Below are 17,489 nucleotides of genomic sequence, written 5' to 3'. Positions count from 1 at the left end.
ACTGGGAGAATCACATGGCCATACCTGTTATATATATATATGTATATATATATATATGTATACATACACACATACATATACCAATGTACTAATATATACTATACAAATATACACAGACATTCATTTAGCAGTAAAACTGAAAGATATCTGAAAGTTGATAATGTTTGCTACAGGCTTGTGTGTAGTTGATGATGATAATGATGATATATATATATATGTGTGTGTGTGCTGATGCTGATGATGGTAGTCATGGTGGTGGTGGTATGTGTGTATGTATGTATGTATTAATATATAGCACTAATATAAACATATGCATATAAACACAGAAATTCAATAACAAAACAAAAAGCTATATGTAATGGTATTAATATTTGCTGTAAGTTTGTGTCTATGAGTATGTATTAGCAAAATCAATTTCATCCAAGAAAACAGTGAGAAAAGGATAGAAGTATACTTCTGCACACTGCATATCTACATGCTATTGTTCAAATTCTGCACATTGCTCAAACTCAGCAAGCAATTGTTACAGAGAACTATTTTTTATATACATATATGATGGTATCATGGCATCCACCAGACTATCGGATGTTGTTATACAACGCTGGTCACAATGCGCTTCACATTGTTTTAGCTTTCAAATGACACCACCCCACTATAATATATTGGTTCAACTGGTTACTTACATAGAGCTTTAGAATTCGCAGGAAAGTTTCTTTAAGTTTCTTCCGTTTGTCTTTCAAGACTTTCTCATTTAGTTTGGGCGGTTGGGTTGGATCATATTCTGGAAAAAAAAATTAAGAGCAGAGGATATATCTACAAAGCAAATAGGAAACAAGCAAGGGCTGGTGAGAGAAAAGGCATCCTTAGAAAATCTGCTTCAATGCATTCCCTCTCACTCATGCAAGTATGGAGAAGTGGAGATTAAGATGATGATGATGATGAAAAGTGATAATAAAATTTGTAACGAAGGAATCACTCCACATTTAATGACTTAAAAATTAGTATGTGCCATGTATAGCACAACACACAGTGAAGAATTAAAACATTTTTGGTTAGGTTGAACAGGGAGGAGAGCCAGAGATGGTTGTGGTCTCAAGGTAAGTATGGAGTTAATCAGGCCACTTCCATTTCCCAACAAACAAGTAAACGTTTTTTTTTTTTTTGTCACTCTCTCCTTTCTTAGAGTTGATTATTCAAGTAAACTGTATTGCAACAGAATATAACATGTTGTTAGTGTTTGTAGATCAATTCATTTATGAAAGAGAAAACAATTTATTGTTTAAAAAATCTACCAAATGAAGTAATCACTTTTTCTTTTGTATTAACCTAAATCATTGATTGATATTTTGAGTTATGATAATAAGAGAACATTGATACCTGACTAGATCAGAGGCCAGGATGTTGTTATCTTTCTTTTTATCATTATGATGATGATGATGATGAAGATGATAATGATTCGTTTGAAGCTACTACAAAAATAACATCATCATCATCATTCTTTAATGTCCACTTTCCATGTTGGCATGGGTTGGATGGTTTGACTGAGGTCTGGCAAGCCAGTGGGCTGCACAAGGCTCCAATCTGAACTCATCTACAGCTGGATGCCCTTCCTAACGCCAACCATTCTGAGAGTTGTAATGGGTGTTTTTTATGTGCCACTGGCACAGGAGCGAGTAAGGGGACACTGGTATCAACTACACTTGGATGGTGCTTTTTATGTGCCACTGGCAGCGGAGCCAGTCAGAGGGCACTGGTATCAACCATGTTCGGATGGTGGTTTTTACGTGCCATCAGCAGAGGAGCCAGCCAGGGGGCACTCTATTTTCTAATACTGAATTTTATAGATCCTTAACCCTTTTACAGCAAAAATCAGATATATTCCCTCGAAATTTCATTAACCTTAACTGCAGAAAGCAGCTTTATGTACCAATTGATCTTTTGTTGAGGAATGGCATGCTTGGAACTATTTTTTGCTGAGATATGTTGATTTTATTGGGGCAATGTGACTTGCAGAAAATACCAATTCTATTTTTTGTAGATATTCAACATCATAACTGGAATAATCATGAAAATTAATGTTGCTGTTAAAGGGTTAAGTAAAAATTGATAAAGGAAACAAAGAATTTCTTTATGAAGTGCTTACATTAAGTTTGTAGGCCAGATTGGGACTACAGGTTGTATTACTAGTTAGCTGACCCAATAAGTTTCAAGTTATATTCAGAACATTATTACTAGGACCCTTTCATCATTTTTATGGTGTTAAAATTAAACTGTACTTGACGATCACCAAGTTTGGTTTTTAAAATAAAGAACTTTAGTCAGAAATACTGGAAAAAAAAAGATGCAATAAAATAAAAATAAACAGTAAGTTTACCCATTTTGTCGATTATCTCCATCTCTTGTAATATTTTGGTAGGGTCTTTTCCTTTCAGCACAGCTTGGCGTACAAGCATACGCTGCTTTTTGTTCTAAAAATACAAAAGTAAAAATACCAAAGTCAATTTTATCAGAATCAGGTGAACCTCAACAATTTTTCATGGTAATGCAGGCTGTGGAAATGATGACAATGATGGAAGATGATAATCATGATGTTGGTGGTGATAATGATGGTGGTGAAGATGAGGGGGAGGATATGAAGTAAAGCATTAAACCTAAAATGTCTGTGTCATCACAGCGTATTTTTGTTTTAATAGACTGGTTTTGTGCATGATAACAAATACTCACTTTTTTTAACTCCCTTTTTCTTGCCTCTTTTCCTGAAATAAGAATGACAGGTTATGTCTGATTAATAGAACATACAATTAGACATTTTAAAATAATAAATTTTTATTACTCCTTTTCATTTATGTTTTTTATAGCTTTACTCAGAGCTGAATATTTGCATGAACTGGTTTCAACCAGCTATGCCCCTTAATGTTGACTTATTACTCAGTGAGTGTATCAACTGTTTAGTCCCAGGTCAACAATGGTGAAGTTTTACAATCTTGACAGAAACAAACACAAATACACATCAAATGATATATATATATATATATAATGGGCTTCCACACAGTTTTCATCTCCAAAATTTCACCCCAAACTAGTGGTTTCTTGAAAGCTACAGTAGAAGACACTTGCCCAAGGCTTAACAAAGTGGGATCAAACTTGAGCCATATGGCTACAAAGTGAGCATTTTTAACTAGATAGCTATGACTGTATTTACTACTACAATTGTAAACACAAAAAATTTATACTTAGCTTCATTGCTACCCCATAAAATTAAAATGTGATCAGTTGATATTCCTCAGAACCACTACTTACTTTGAAGAAGTAGTGAAAATTGGGAAGCTAGTGAGAAGACCCAAATAGACTTAATTGGTTTCAAATTTTGGTACAAGACCAGCAATTTCAGGGGATTACATGGACCCCAATGCTTAATTGGTACTTATTTTATCAACCCCAAAAAGATGACCTTGGCAGAACTTGAACTCTGAATATAAAGATGGAAGAAATGCTGCTAAGCACTTTGCCCAACATGCTAACAATTCTGCCAGCTTGCTATCTTCAAATAGACTTAAACTGATTCCTACAATTGATAGGAGACCATAAATTCAGAGGAGGACACATGCTTGATTATACTGACCCCAGTACTTAATTACTACTAATTTTAACCATGGAAAAGATGAAAGATAAAGCTGACCTTGGTAGGATTTGAACACAGTATGTAACTAAAAGATGCCCTATTGATTCTACCACATACCATCCAATAATATGATGCACCTAATTCTCTAATGGTTCTTTTTTTCTTAATTACGTCATTTATTACTGGATTCTTTCTAGTTACATTTCTTTATATATATATATTTTGATTGAAATGTTTGGTACTGAATTTGCTGTTTGTAGTTTTGTTGCAGACCATATGAGATTTGCTTGCTACCTCTCAGACTGAAGATTTTCAGGTCAATAAGATGAAAAATAAAAAGTGATCCACTTGTCATATTCATAAATGTGGTTATCAATGTGTGACATATGCTATGCATTTTTACGGAAGCTTTCATCTACTTCGGTGAGCACTAATTTAAAAGCCAGACAATGAGGAAGTTTTTATGTGATCACTTGACTTGTTAGAAACAGCAGCCAAACTTTCTTTACTGTTTTACTCGTTTCAGTCATTTGACTGCGGCCATGCTGGAGCACCGCCTTTAGTCAAGCAAATCGACCCTAGGACTTATTCTTTGTAAGCCTAGTACTTATTCTATCGGTCTCTTTCACCGAACCGCTAAGTTACGGGAACGTAAACACACCAGCATCGGTTGTCAAGCGATGTTGGGGGACAAACACAAGCGCACAAAGATATATACACACACACATATATATATATATATACGACAGGCTTCTTCCAGTTTCCGCCTACCAAATCCACTCACAAGGCATTGGTCGGTCCAAGGCTATAGTAGAAGACACTTGCCCAAGGTGCCACGCAGTGGGACTGAACCCGGAACCATGTGGTTGGTAAGCAAGCTACTTACCATACAATATAATGTATGATGTTGTCTTAGATACATTAAGCTTGAAATATAGATTGGATCAGATGTGGCAAGAATACATCTGATTACAGATCTGCTTAATCGATACTTACCTAGGGCTAAACAACAAAAGACATCAATCAAAAGAATGTTTGTCTTATATCAATTAGAAACATATTTAGTGGCTGTGTGGTAAGTAGCTTGCTTACCAACCACATAGTTCCGGGTTCAGTCCCACTGCGTGGCACCTTGGGCAAATATCTTCTATAGCCTCGGGCCGACCAAAGCCTTGTGAGTGGATTTCGTAGACGGAAACTGAAAGAAGCCTGTCGCATATATGTATATATATGTGTGTGTGTTTGTATGTCTGTGTTTGTCCCCCTAGCATTGCTTGACAACCGATACTGGTGTGTTTATGTCCCCGTCACCTAGCGGTTCGGCTAAAGACACCGATAGAATAAGTACTAGGCTTACAAAGAATAATTCCCGGGGTCGATTTGCTCGACTAAAGGTGGTGCCCCAGCATGGCCGCAGTCAAATGACTGAAACAAGTAAAAGAGTAGAGTATATCTAAGGCTTTTGGCAAAAGTTTGAAATTGCAGACCTCATAGTGGAATATCTGGTCATGTAAATGCAACATACCAAAGTTCCAAAATGCATTCAAACCAAAAATACAAAATCAGAGAAGTTTAGTCATATATTTTCTCTAGATTGTCAATATAATCAGAGTTTATTCCATTTCATTTCTTGATGAATAACATTTTATTATAATTTATCCTTGCTCCGTTGTTTTTCTATTTCCTTATCGCAGTATTTTTTCTCTAGTTCACAATTCACCCAGTTTTAACATTGCAATATCATTTGTGTTGTAAGGAGAAAATAATGCGTAGACAGTTATTTTTCTTCATGCTTAACTAAAATCGGCCTGAAAGGACTTTCTGTTACCATTTCACTGAATTCAGTTCAGGAAAAAAATAACACAAAATATGTTTGCAAAACCCTTCACTTCAATGACCAATTAGCATAACAAGTAATGTTAATTATTAGTTTATTAATGCAATGATGTCAAGAAAATAAATCACCGAGGCAATAATTCCAAGCGTAAAAATTAATAGGAGTCAAATAACAAAACCATTTACAGAAAACTCAGGAGCTGAGATTTGGTCGGGGGGCACTTAGGATAAATAAACTCATTGATGCTCCTTTAACATCGATTCTAAACATTTATTGCTATACGAAAAATAAAACTTACTGGCTTGATCAGTGGGGTTCATATACTTCCCACTTTTAGTGGTGTTTATAGATCTGCGTCCCATTTTCTTTCGTTTAGATTGTCAGATAATAGGAAAACAAACTAAAATAAATATTGAGTTGATATTTTAAGCCGCCATAGTTAGCCACGTGACCTTGCAACCAAAAACGAAGTAGAAATGCTGTAAGAAATTAGTGGAATAATAAGTCGACATTTACGGTATTCTTTATTTATAGTAAATTAATATAGTTATTAATATCAATATGTATAATATATATTTCAGTTGTGTTTTTATATTTTATCATTCATTTGTCTAAACCCAAGAACGACAACCATAAAATGGTATCCCTAAGTGACAATAGAAGCTAAGTAGTAGTGAGAGAAGGTGTAATGAGAAAGGAGGTGTGTGTTTTTGCAGAGTGAAGGCGACCATCAGAGTTGGTGTTTGTGTGTGTGAATGTCTAAAGTGTGGTGTCAGGTGTGTGAGGATTTCTGCAGATACCTTTTGTCAAAATGGACATGGATGATATTTCAGTGCTTAAAGCAGACATCGACAGAAAACTGGAGAAGGTGAGTGCTTTGTTGACAAGTTCTTTCCGTCATTATCACCCACAGCTGATGGTCAGGACATCAAGATGAAGGAATGTCTTGAGTGGTAAAATATCAGCATTTCAACTACTCCCTATAATTTCTTTTGTTTTTACTACGTTTAAGTTGTCAACAAGTGATTTATTGATGAAGTTCGAAGAGACTGTAAGAATAACAATAATTGTTTCTGGTATAGATACAAAGCCGGAAATTTTGAGGGAGGTGGGGATTAAGTCGATTACATCGCCGACCCCTGTACTTGAATGGTACTTTTATTTTAACAATCCTGAAAAGATGAAAGGCAAGGTTGACTTTGCCGGAGTTTGAACTCAGAATGTGGAGAACCGGAATAAGTACCGCATAGCATTTTATCTAACGCTCTACTGATTCTTGCAAGGCACTACCCATAAAGACTTTTTCTGAAGACAAACGTTGACTTCAGAAAAACTCTCCTTTTGAGAATATTCCGAAAATTTACATTATCTAAACCTTTGCGGAAAACGCTTAAACTATTTGTCATTACTAGTTGATGTTTGGAAAGTTTATTACTCGCTGAGACTTCATCATTGTCATCTCTTGTGATGTCAGTTTTCCATGCTGGCATGGGTTGGACGGTTTGGTTAGAGTTGGCATGCAGAAAAGTTGTACCAGGTTCCAGTCTCATTTAGCTTCGTTTCTACGGCTATATGCCCTTCCTAACTCCAACTACATTACAGTGTTTTCTGGGTGCTTTTAACGAGGCGCTGGCACGAGTGCTTTTTTTATGGCATCAGCATATCTATCTAATTTAGAATGTTGAACTAAAAATTTGAATAACTTTCAACATCAGGCGCAGGAGTGGCTGTGTGGTAAGAAGCTTGCTTTTCTGATTGAAATAATCCTTTCTACTATAAGCACAAGGCCTGGAATCTGTGGAGAGGGCGACAGTCGATTACATTGACTCCAGTACTTGACTGGTACTTAATTTATCGACCCTGAAAGGATGAAAGGCAAAGTCGACCTCAGCGGAATTTGAACTCAGATGTAGTGGCAGACAAAATATTGCTAAGCATTTCATCTGGCATGCTAACGATTCTGCCTGCTCGCCACCTTTGATCTGATTGAAATAATGGGAACATTACACTAGATGCTTTCACCACTCTACTGTTTCCTGTTATTATTGTCAGCTTTCCTTTCTTAATACTCTCATTGAGCTGACTTATGGTCATGGGTCTGCTCAATATGGACTAACTTTATATTAAACAACAGCAACAACTCATATTTAATGTTAAAATGTTTTGGTTTTGATTTTTATTACTGTAGAGCAATTGTAAAGTCTCATTTTCTCATTTTATTGTCATTTCTTTTCAGGAGATGTACAATCTCTCTGTACTGAAGGAGTCTCTTAATAAAAGCAATACAAATACACAGAACATGTTAGCCATCTTAAACAGTTTTGAAACAAGATTATGCAAGCTAGAAAACACAATTCTCCCAGTATATCAAGAAACAGAAAACTTAAGAAGACGTCAAGAAAGTATCCTTTTTGAGACTTTCCCCATTACTCTTAACAAAGTGATGTAATGATCTTTCTTCATAGTCTGTAGTAATTAGTGTTTACTGTTCATTTTCCATTGAGTGCAAGTGGCTTATATAGTTCTTTTTTGTGTAATTGTTAATTTATATTTAATTTATTTATGTAACAATATTACTATATGATAATTACGCACAAGTATAAATGATTCATTAGATGTTTTATATATATATATATATATAAGTTCAAAAAAAGACAAAATACAATAACAAAAAACAACAACGTGAGGACGTGATATGGATAGTGTTATTAGACGCTCAGGAAAGGAAAGAGAGAGAGTATGATGTTTCAGGCGGAGACCTTCGTTGGAAACAAGGAAAGTTCAAAGAACGGGAAAACGGAGGAAGAAAAAATTGGCACCGATGCCCACAAGGTTACTGGCCAAACACACTATGGTTGTAGCAGTTTGGAATTAACTTTTTCGGTGGGTGTATGTGTAAGATTTGTGTATTGATACTGTTAATTCAAAATTTCTGTAATAACCTGTCTAATTGTACATAATTGAAAAGCATACTGTTGCTAGTGCTTAACTATTAAACTGAGCTGACTTCTGTAATTATATGTTTATATTTATGTTTAGTTGCATTCCTTAATGTCACCAGACATTGATAAAACAATGTCAACTCTTGACAATGTACTTGGATATTATCATATAGCTAAAGATCTAGAGTTTGCCATCAAGGAAGGGTGAGTTGTCTTTGACGAAACTTTTTTGTTGAGTTCTTTATATGTTTTACACTAAAATGCATCAATTTGTTCCTTAATTAATGTATCTTTTCATAATTATCGTCAATACTCTGTGTGTGTGCACAAGGAGGAAGGACATTAACCCTAGTCCAAAGAATACCCTCCAAATAGCAAAGTGAAAGAGGAGTATGACTAATATTGATGTAGTTAATCTGAAACTTGGAAAAGCAGGTTAATGTATTGTGAGAACCTATGAGTGGAGAGAGAATTTTACTGGATACAAAACATTGGAATGAAATATAGCAGGTAGTGTTTACGATGTGGTTAGATTAAGAGACAGAAAATACTGGAAAGCTTAGAGACAAGCACAGTAGTTCCGTTCATGAAGAATGGATGCAGCTAGCAAATTCTCATAAGCACTTTGTTATCAATAGAAGAGGTGGATGAAAAATAGATTATCAAAAGTTTAAGAATTTATCTTATCAGATCAGTGGATATGTTTGGATTATTTGATTGCCATTAATGGATGAGTGTAGAGAGCATTATTTGGCTTTATTTGGGTATAGAGAAAACCAAAAAGTGTTCTGGAATGAAACACTTTTGTTCTGAAAGGAATACCTTGTTTTGTTTTTTTTTTGATGCAGCTTCATGAAGTTTGCTGGAAATGCTGATGACGTTTTTCTAAAATTAGTGTTGCTAATGAGAAATAGGAGTTTCATACATTTATCTTCCTCCAAATATTATCATTAGTGTTTAAGTAATATTAGATATTTTCTGGTTCTTGGATCTCAGAGAAAGTTCTCACAGAGCAAAGAGCATTAGTAGTAAGATGTATGGCTTGTAAGATATGTCAGTATGAAATACTAAGTTGACTGCACAAGACATTGAAATGATCTTACTATATTATTGATACCTATTTCATTTACAACAGAGTTGGTAAAAGCAGTCAATTAGTTATATGAATTAACAAAAAAAAAAAACAAGCATTTAGAATCTTTCTTTAACTCCCTCTTTATTTCTTTCATATCTATAAATTCTCTGATATATCATCTCTCTCGTTCTTCTTTGTGTATGTGTGTATTCCCTCTTCTCTTTCTCCCTCATGGTTATATTTTTTTCTGCCTGCTTTTCTAGACCAATTGCCAGTGGGCTGGAGAAATATCTGGAACATATGGAAAGTGTTCTGAAAGCTGTTCGCTATTTTAAAGATCACAATCCAGGTAGCTTGGAACTGACAGAAGTAGTAAGTAATTATGTAAACTTAATATCCTGTTCAAACGTGAAAAGGCCTTTGCTGCAGTAAATGTCTTGGAAGAGAAATTCTTGTAGACGATGTGTGCATGAAAACACACTAAACTGGGCTATAAATGACATCATATGACAATAGGCCATGCTTCTGTGTTATTACACTTCATTAACTACAGACATTGTATCCAGCATTCATAGCTTACTAAGAACTGCTGTTCTTATAAGTAAACAGCAAATAATAAATTTCCTGGCATGTGCAAAGCTTTGTCAAGCTGAGATTAATTTATTAAAAATACACTAAACAGTGAGCTTTATCCTAATCACCAGTACTTAGTGTTCCTATAGTTAATTAATCATCAAAAAAATTGATTGAACAAAGGAGGGCAGTAACTCCAAATAAGAATTGACTCTGACCAGAATGTACTCTCCAATCATGCTAACTATGTTCTACTCACTTCAGTGTTTTTTTGTTATGTACTGACATATCCCTTTTGATCTTCAATGACTGAAGTTTAGCCATATTTGTACATTCTAATCATAATTTTGATACACTTTGATACACTCGGTGGTGGCGGTGGCGGCTTGGATCATTTAGCAGGACTTGGTAAACTGCAGGGCTATGCTGAGCTCCAATGTCAGCTTTGACTTGGTTTCTATGGTTGGGTGCCCTTCATAATGCCAACCAACCACTTTACAGTATGTACTGGGTTCTTTTTTTTATGCCAGTAGCTCTAGTGAGGTTCCCAAGTACTTTGAAAGACAAAAGCTCCTGCTACTTAGTGACTTTATAATGATAATAAATTTCCTGGATGAATTTTTGTTCTCTTTTCAGGTTCAGTTATTTGAAGATGGTAAAGAAGTGCTTGGTAAAGAATTTGAGTCTCAGTTATCCAGATATGGTAAACCTGTTCCCCCTATTCTCATTCTGGATATGTTGGGAACTGATGAAGGTATGTAGGCTGCTTAAAAATTTGTTTTGATGAAAAATCACTTCTAATCTTGAAATTCAATTTATACTAGACACATGAAAAAAGTTTTTCGTTATCACTTTTTACATTATGTATATTTACAAAACATTGTTTTTTGTCTTCTATAGCTGTTTGGTTTTATAGGTACTTATTGTACATGTTCCCTGCATTAAATATGTTAGCACTAACTGAACTGTTATTTTTTTCATGGAGATGGCATTTTATTTTTACTTACGTATTCTCTTAACAATTCTGTTCTCTTGTGCCACCAGTGTGCAATCTTGTACATTTACTTAATGATTATTTCATAACAATAATAGTAAGTGTGGTGAAGACTGTGTCACTGATGAGGTCAGATTGAAAGACATCTAGAGTTGTCTCCCATATTTGATGTACACATTTTACTTGTTTCAGTCATTAGACTGTGGCCATGCTGAGACATCACCTTGAAGAAATTAGAGTGAAATGAAACTTTTTTTAAAGCTTGGTATTTGTTCTATCGGTCTATTTTGCTGAATTGCTAGGTTATGGGGACGTAAACACACCAACATCGGTTGTCAAGTGGTGGTGGGGGACAAACATGCACACACACATGGCAGGCTTTCTGTTTCCATCTACCACATCCAATCAGAAGACTTTGGTCAGCCCGTGGTTATAGTAGAAGACACTTGCCCAAGGCACCATACAGTGGGACTGAACTCAAAACCATGTGGTTTGGAAGCAAGCTTCTTACCACACAGCCACGCTTGCATCTATGTATATAAAAAACAAAAAGATATTAGACATTAATTAATATTGCTTTGTCCCCAGTAACATATTTCAAGTTAGCTTTTTAGTGCAACAAGTAAATGTCTCTCTGTTAAACTGTTTATTATATACATTATTTATTTATTCCATGTGTATGGTTTATTGCTGTTTTCTGTTGACAGAGCTTCAATCAGGCAATGGAGAACCAGATATACTTGAACATCTACCAGAAAAGGTGGCGAAAGAACTTGGCGACATCAGTAGATGGCTAGTAACCAATGGCAATACGACGAATTTCCTTAATGTTTACACATCGTCCAGATCTGACATACTTGTGCGATCATTACATGGGTGAGTTTCTATCTTTAAAGGCCGGTACTTCCTTACTTTCTATAATTGTTTTCTTTAGGGAAGTGAGATGTCATTTATCTTTTACTAGTTTCAGTCATTAAACTGTAGAAATAAACATTGTATGTATGGTGGTGATGCTTGTTTACACATATCACATAATGTCAAGGGAAGGGTATTTTCACACACCCACACACACATATGTATATGTATACATGCATACGAGGGAGTGCTGTAAGTTCCTGGTTTTGGGTAAGAGAAAAAACAGGAGGATCAGTTGACTATGATTTTATTCAACATATTCCCCTATCAGATTCATACACTTACTGCAGCAGTCCTTTAGTTTTCCTAAACCCTGTAAAAGAACTTAAAAGGTTGGGCCTTCAACCAGGCCTTTTGTGATATCCTTAAAGCCAGGAACTTTTCAGCACCCTTCGTATATGACAAGCTTCTTTCAGTTTCTGTCTATGAAATCTATTTACATGGGTTTTTAGTCACCCTGGGGCTTTAGAAAAGAAAATACTTGCCCAAGGTGCTATGCAGTAGACTGGACCTGAAACCATTAATCATTCTGATCCCTTGCCATCTCTTCCATGACATTCTGTGTTTTTAGATCTGTTGTTATCACTTCTGAGATTCCCAGATATTTTTCCTGATCAGAAACTTCTCCCTTTTCATCTCAAACTACTTTGCCTCCCCCTCCATATATCATCCATTCACATTATATTCATACTAATGTAGCTGCAGCTTATGCTTGGTTTGACCAATACTCTATTTTCTCAAATCATTTGTATTTAATCTTACATAAATTGACTTTGCATGAAACATGGACGATTAATGTAGAAGAGCTGAAGAGACTGGACTAAAATTAAGTATGGTGTGCTGAGTGTGCAGAAATCAATAGGTTTTTTGTTTTTTCATCATTATAATTTAATCAAAGGCTTTGAGCTGGCAGAGTCGTTAGCATGCTGGGCAAAATGCTTAATAGTATTTTGTTTGTCTTTACATTCTGAGCTCAAATTCCGTCAAGGTCGACTTTGCCTTTCATCCTTTTGGGGTCAATAAATTAAGTACCAGTTGCATACTGGGGTAAATCTAATTGACTGGCTCCCTCCCCAAAAATGTCAGGCCTTGTGCCTAGAGTAGGATAGAATCGTTAGCATGCCAGACGAAATGCTTAGCAGTATTTTGTGTTCAAATTCCTCTAAAGTTGACTTTGCCTTTCATCCTTTAGGTGTCAATGAAAACAGTACCAGTTAAGCTGATATAATCTACTATCCTCTTCCCAAAAATTTCAGGCTTTGTGCCTATAGTAGAAAGGATTATTATAATTTAATCAGAAAAAGCAAAACTGTGCTGTTGACCTTTCCTGATTGTTCCGGATAGGTGAGATTGTTGCAGCTGATGTCAAGCTTGCAGATCATCACATCAAAGTTTTATGGTTAAATGTGGATAAGGAGGGAAATCAGAGGTTTAAATGATTGCAACAGAGTCTGAGCTCTAGTGAAGGCTGTTGATATGCCAACATCTTAACTTCAATGTTGAATATGTTGGCAATATAATTAAATTGGAGTTTTATTCATAATTCACAAAATAATGAACATTTATTTTTGTATGTTAGCTTTTTAACAATTTCATTGTATGTTTCTTTTTTTGTTTTCTTTTTCAGTCTTAAAGAGCACTTGAAATCGGCTAGTGGTAGTAGCAACTGTGGATACACTCAACATTCCCCTGCTTTAGTAAGTAAACACTGACTAAATTTTTTGCTTTTGTTTTTGACTCATCATCATATTTACATTCACTTTTCTATGCCTGCATGAATTGGATAGTATTGAAGCAGATTTGCTACAACCAGATGCCCTTCCTTTTGCCAATCTTTACCTGTTTTTATGCAAGATAATATTTCCTCATGGCCAGACATATTCTCGCAGGATATTAGAAATAACTGGCACTGCTTGTATGCAAGTGACAACACTTTTATGATTATCACATGGTATCAAGATAAAGGGACCCAAATCCACACACATACATATATACACAGACATGATAGGCTATTTTCAGTTTCCATCTTCCAAATCCACCCATGAGGCTTTGGCTTGCCTAGGACTATAGTAGGAGGCACTTACCCAAGATGCCACATGGCAGGACCGAACCTGGAGCCATGTGATTGGGAAGCAAACTTCTTACCACACAACTATGCCTGTGCCTGATTATTTTTTATTATTTAACTAAAATTACGTGAATTAAAATATTCAATGTTTATTGAGTAGGCATTGATATTCTGTTTTCACAATCTTCTCATTTTCTAAACCAGTCAAACTTGGATCTAGTTTTAGGTATAAGAAATGGAAATTTCTAGGTAATTGTTACAATAACTGTATCTTCATGGCTTGAAATGTTAGTTAAATTGAATTGTATTGCAGTGTTTTCTTCTTAATTTTCATAAATATTCAAATACCAAAATTCTTTCTGAGATTAAAAAAAATTAAATTATCAAATGTGTCAGCAAAAACATTTATTTAATTAGCTTGTGCCATACTAAGAAATAAATTCTATTTAAGTATTATTATAACAAGTAAAACTTGTTTGGTAAAAATGCATTTTTCTAGAATGATTCTGAACCTTTTTTTTTTTTACATATGGACCCCCATTTCCATTCAGTGTTTAAAAACTAGTTTTATAGATACTTCTTTCAAAATTCCCATTTTGTTTTTCACACATTCACCTGTGTAGGTTAGCTATAGCACTCCCCAAGAGAACATGTTTCAGTGACCAGAAATATGCTGAACTTAGTTAAGCATTAGAGAAAGAAACCTAGTTGTTTCTTACAATAAATACATCTAAAGCAAAATTTTTTTCATGGACCCCTAAAATACTATTGTAGATCTCCAATTTACTACTTTGCTTGTTTGGACCCCACAGAATCTTATATTGACTCCCAGGAGCATTATGGTCCCTAGTTGGGAACCATTGTTCTAGAATGTAAAGATACTAACATAATGAAATCAAGCCTATTTACCTTTCTAAATTTTTGTATTATAATTTGGCTCATGTGAAAGCAACTTAAATTTTGTTCTTGTTTATAGAAATCAAAAGAAACTGTTGCTAATATGTGACTGTCCAAGCATACAGTGTATTGGACAAATAGCTGAGAAGTCAACCTTTTTTGTATGTAGGCTTGTTAGATGCTTATCCATTACCCTAGTTGCAATAAAATAGATACCACTCAGATTTTATTGTTGCAGCTCTAAGAACATCTAATTGTAAAATACATACTCTATCTAGTTATCAAAATAACAGAACTTTTAGATCTAGCCAAAAAAAATGACAAAATTTAAATTTAATTAAAATACTTAAGCTTGAATTTTTAACATAGGAGCTTTGGCTGTATTTCATGTTATAATCTGAAATAGCATAATTAAACCTTCAACTATGAACTCGATTTTAATTTTAATTTTTCAAATTTTTACTTTCATCTTTGGAGATAAAAGACTTGTAAGTATTTACATCAATGCTATACTTTGACAACTGTAATTTCTAATCATTATCAAGTTTCATATTTCTGAATATATGTACATAGTATCAGATGGAATTCAATCTAGGAACTTTTATTTCTAAACTAAAAGTAACGATGTACATGTCCTAGTTTAAATCCCACTCAGTATTATGTACTCTTCCTGAAACAAGATACTATATTTCATTCAGTTTGCCATAAAGGCAGTACACAGAGAGTAGCTACGGGCTGGACAAACACATTAATGAGATGAGATGAATGATGATTAAGATGGTATTAATGGGAGAAGACAGGAGCCGCCCGCCGAACACTGCTTCTCTAAATCATTGTTCTTTTATAAATTTATACATAAATTTACAATTTGAGGCTATAAACCTCTTACTTTACAATTTCAATTTATCATGTCTTTGAAATGAGGCACTTGCCTCTTACACTTTTCTTTTTGTGGGCCACACTGAAACAAGATATTTGATGACAATCATAGCTCAAACCAAGAAATGTGAAGACATAAGAAAAACTCTTTCCTCTCTGAAGATGGGAGTAATAGTTCAAAATATTATAATCTTGCTAACAACTTATGGTAGACATATAAGCATGATAGTTTTTAGTTTTTCATTGCATATAAAAGCGTGTATATGCATTCTTATGTCTGAGTTGAAGTTAGACGATTATTGACTTTTATTTAAAGTTGTCATTTACTTTCTCTCTCTGTCACTTTTAGACTGGAAAAATACGTCCAACAAAAGAAATGACACCCTGGAAAGCACTAAAGTTTCCTGGGTAAGTTTTGGCAATTTTATCAGTGTTCAGAGAGGAATATATACACCAGAAAAATGGGAAACTGGCTCCTTATGAAGTAATGTGGACAAACCAAAGTATTTCGAAACTCTGAAAAGGAAGGAGAGTCATTGTGATTCAATCTTCAACATATTGAAGATGTGCAACCACCAGGAGACCTCATTGGAGAATGTATTCAGAGTCTCTGGTCATAGAATCAATGTGGGTTTGGTATAAGTGTCTAGATTGCACGTGGATGACGATGATGATGAAGGTGGTGTTCATCTTTCATGTATAGGAGTGAGCATCATTGGAAGTGATTGCAAGTAGGTCATTGATGTATAAGAAGGAAAAGAGTAGGAGACAAAACCAAACCTGGTGGCACACCAGGGTTAATAAAATGTGGGTCGGAAAGGATTAATCAAATGTGGGACAGGAAACCTCCCAAATCAAGAGCTGAGATGGATGATCCCACCATAAGCAGGCAGCTTTACTAGAGCATTGACATGCCAGATACGATCCCGTGCTTTGTTGGTGTCATGTTTGCAACAATGAACTGTACCTGTTTAAGTTAGTACCCTATACACATGACTCAAGCAGAAATAGAATGTTTTTATTATTACTTATTATCTGTGTTCTGTGCTGGCATTGGTTTCTGATGGGTCCAAGGACAGCATTGTGCTCCAGTGTCTGCTTTAGCATGGTTTCTATGATTGGATATCCTCCTTTATGCTAACCACTTGACATTGTGTACTGCAAACTTTGTTCTGTGTCACCAGCATTAGTAAGATTGCCATTTAGTTTGCAAGATTACAGAACTGAGGCAGGGGTAGGTTTATGCAAAGCAATGAAGGGTTAAAATATAAAAGGCAGGAGGGAAGGATAAAAGGAGCTACATGGTTACACATATTTAGAAGAAAGGGTGAGAATGATCAGTATGAGCTGCTTAGTCTAGATGGCTCTTCAAGGGCAAGTTCAATGACAATTAATATTTCAGTCAAATTGAAATTTAATATTTCATCCTTTTACATGTTTCGTATTCCAGTATGGTTTGAACAGAGGTTCAGTTACTTTAACCCTTTCCGCCTGGCTGGTACATATATGTGTACCAGTCAAAAATTTTACAACCCAAATCTTTAAAATTCCCATTCTATATGATGCAGTGTAGTACCGCTCCAGTTTTTCTTGAAAGTATGTAGCGCCGGATGTATGATCGGAGTGTATGACACTATAATGACGGCTCAAAAGGCTCGCATGCATACAAGCCCTCTCCCCCCCCCCC

General features: G+C 35.1%; 2 protein-coding genes across 3 annotated transcripts in view; one reads left to right on the top strand and one right to left on the bottom strand.

The window, feature by feature from the left end:
- LOC106880741 (WW domain-binding protein 11) overlaps positions 1 to 5,932 on the bottom strand; it is a 19,869-nt gene extending 13,937 nt beyond the window's left edge. Inside the window, exons 1-4 of the mRNA XM_014930834.2 lie at positions 5,758 to 5,932; positions 2,725 to 2,756; positions 2,375 to 2,468; positions 684 to 781 (exon numbers count right to left, since the gene is read on the bottom strand). Of these exons, the coding sequence (XP_014786320.1) occupies positions 684 to 781; positions 2,375 to 2,468; positions 2,725 to 2,756; positions 5,758 to 5,821 (288 nt within the window). The 5' untranslated portion in view covers positions 5,822 to 5,932. The remainder of the gene's footprint in view (positions 1 to 683; positions 782 to 2,374; positions 2,469 to 2,724; positions 2,757 to 5,757) is intronic.
- A 191-nt stretch (positions 5,933 to 6,123) lies between these two features.
- LOC106880738 (exocyst complex component 7) overlaps positions 6,124 to 17,489 on the top strand; it is a 32,209-nt gene continuing 20,843 nt past the window's right edge. Inside the window, exons 1-8 of one of the 2 annotated variants that reach the window (XM_014930821.2) lie at positions 6,124 to 6,327; positions 7,696 to 7,861; positions 8,521 to 8,605; positions 9,740 to 9,848; positions 10,686 to 10,803; positions 11,751 to 11,919; positions 13,586 to 13,655; positions 16,152 to 16,210. In XM_014930821.2, the coding sequence (XP_014786307.1) occupies positions 6,271 to 6,327; positions 7,696 to 7,861; positions 8,521 to 8,605; positions 9,740 to 9,848; positions 10,686 to 10,803; positions 11,751 to 11,919; positions 13,586 to 13,655; positions 16,152 to 16,210 (833 nt within the window). In that variant the 5' untranslated portion in view covers positions 6,124 to 6,270. The remainder of the gene's footprint in view (positions 6,328 to 7,695; positions 7,862 to 8,520; positions 8,606 to 9,739; positions 9,849 to 10,685; positions 10,804 to 11,750; positions 11,920 to 13,585; positions 13,656 to 16,151; positions 16,211 to 17,489) is intronic. The other variant, XM_014930822.2, reaches the window with a different exon arrangement.

The sequence above is a fragment of the Octopus bimaculoides genome, chromosome 6 (assembly GCF_001194135.2).
Source record: "Octopus bimaculoides isolate UCB-OBI-ISO-001 chromosome 6, ASM119413v2, whole genome shotgun sequence".
NCBI lineage: Eukaryota > Metazoa > Mollusca > Cephalopoda > Octopoda > Octopodidae > Octopus > Octopus bimaculoides.
The sequence above is the reverse complement of the archived record's forward strand: the minus strand, read 5'-3'. Positions and strand labels throughout refer to the sequence as shown.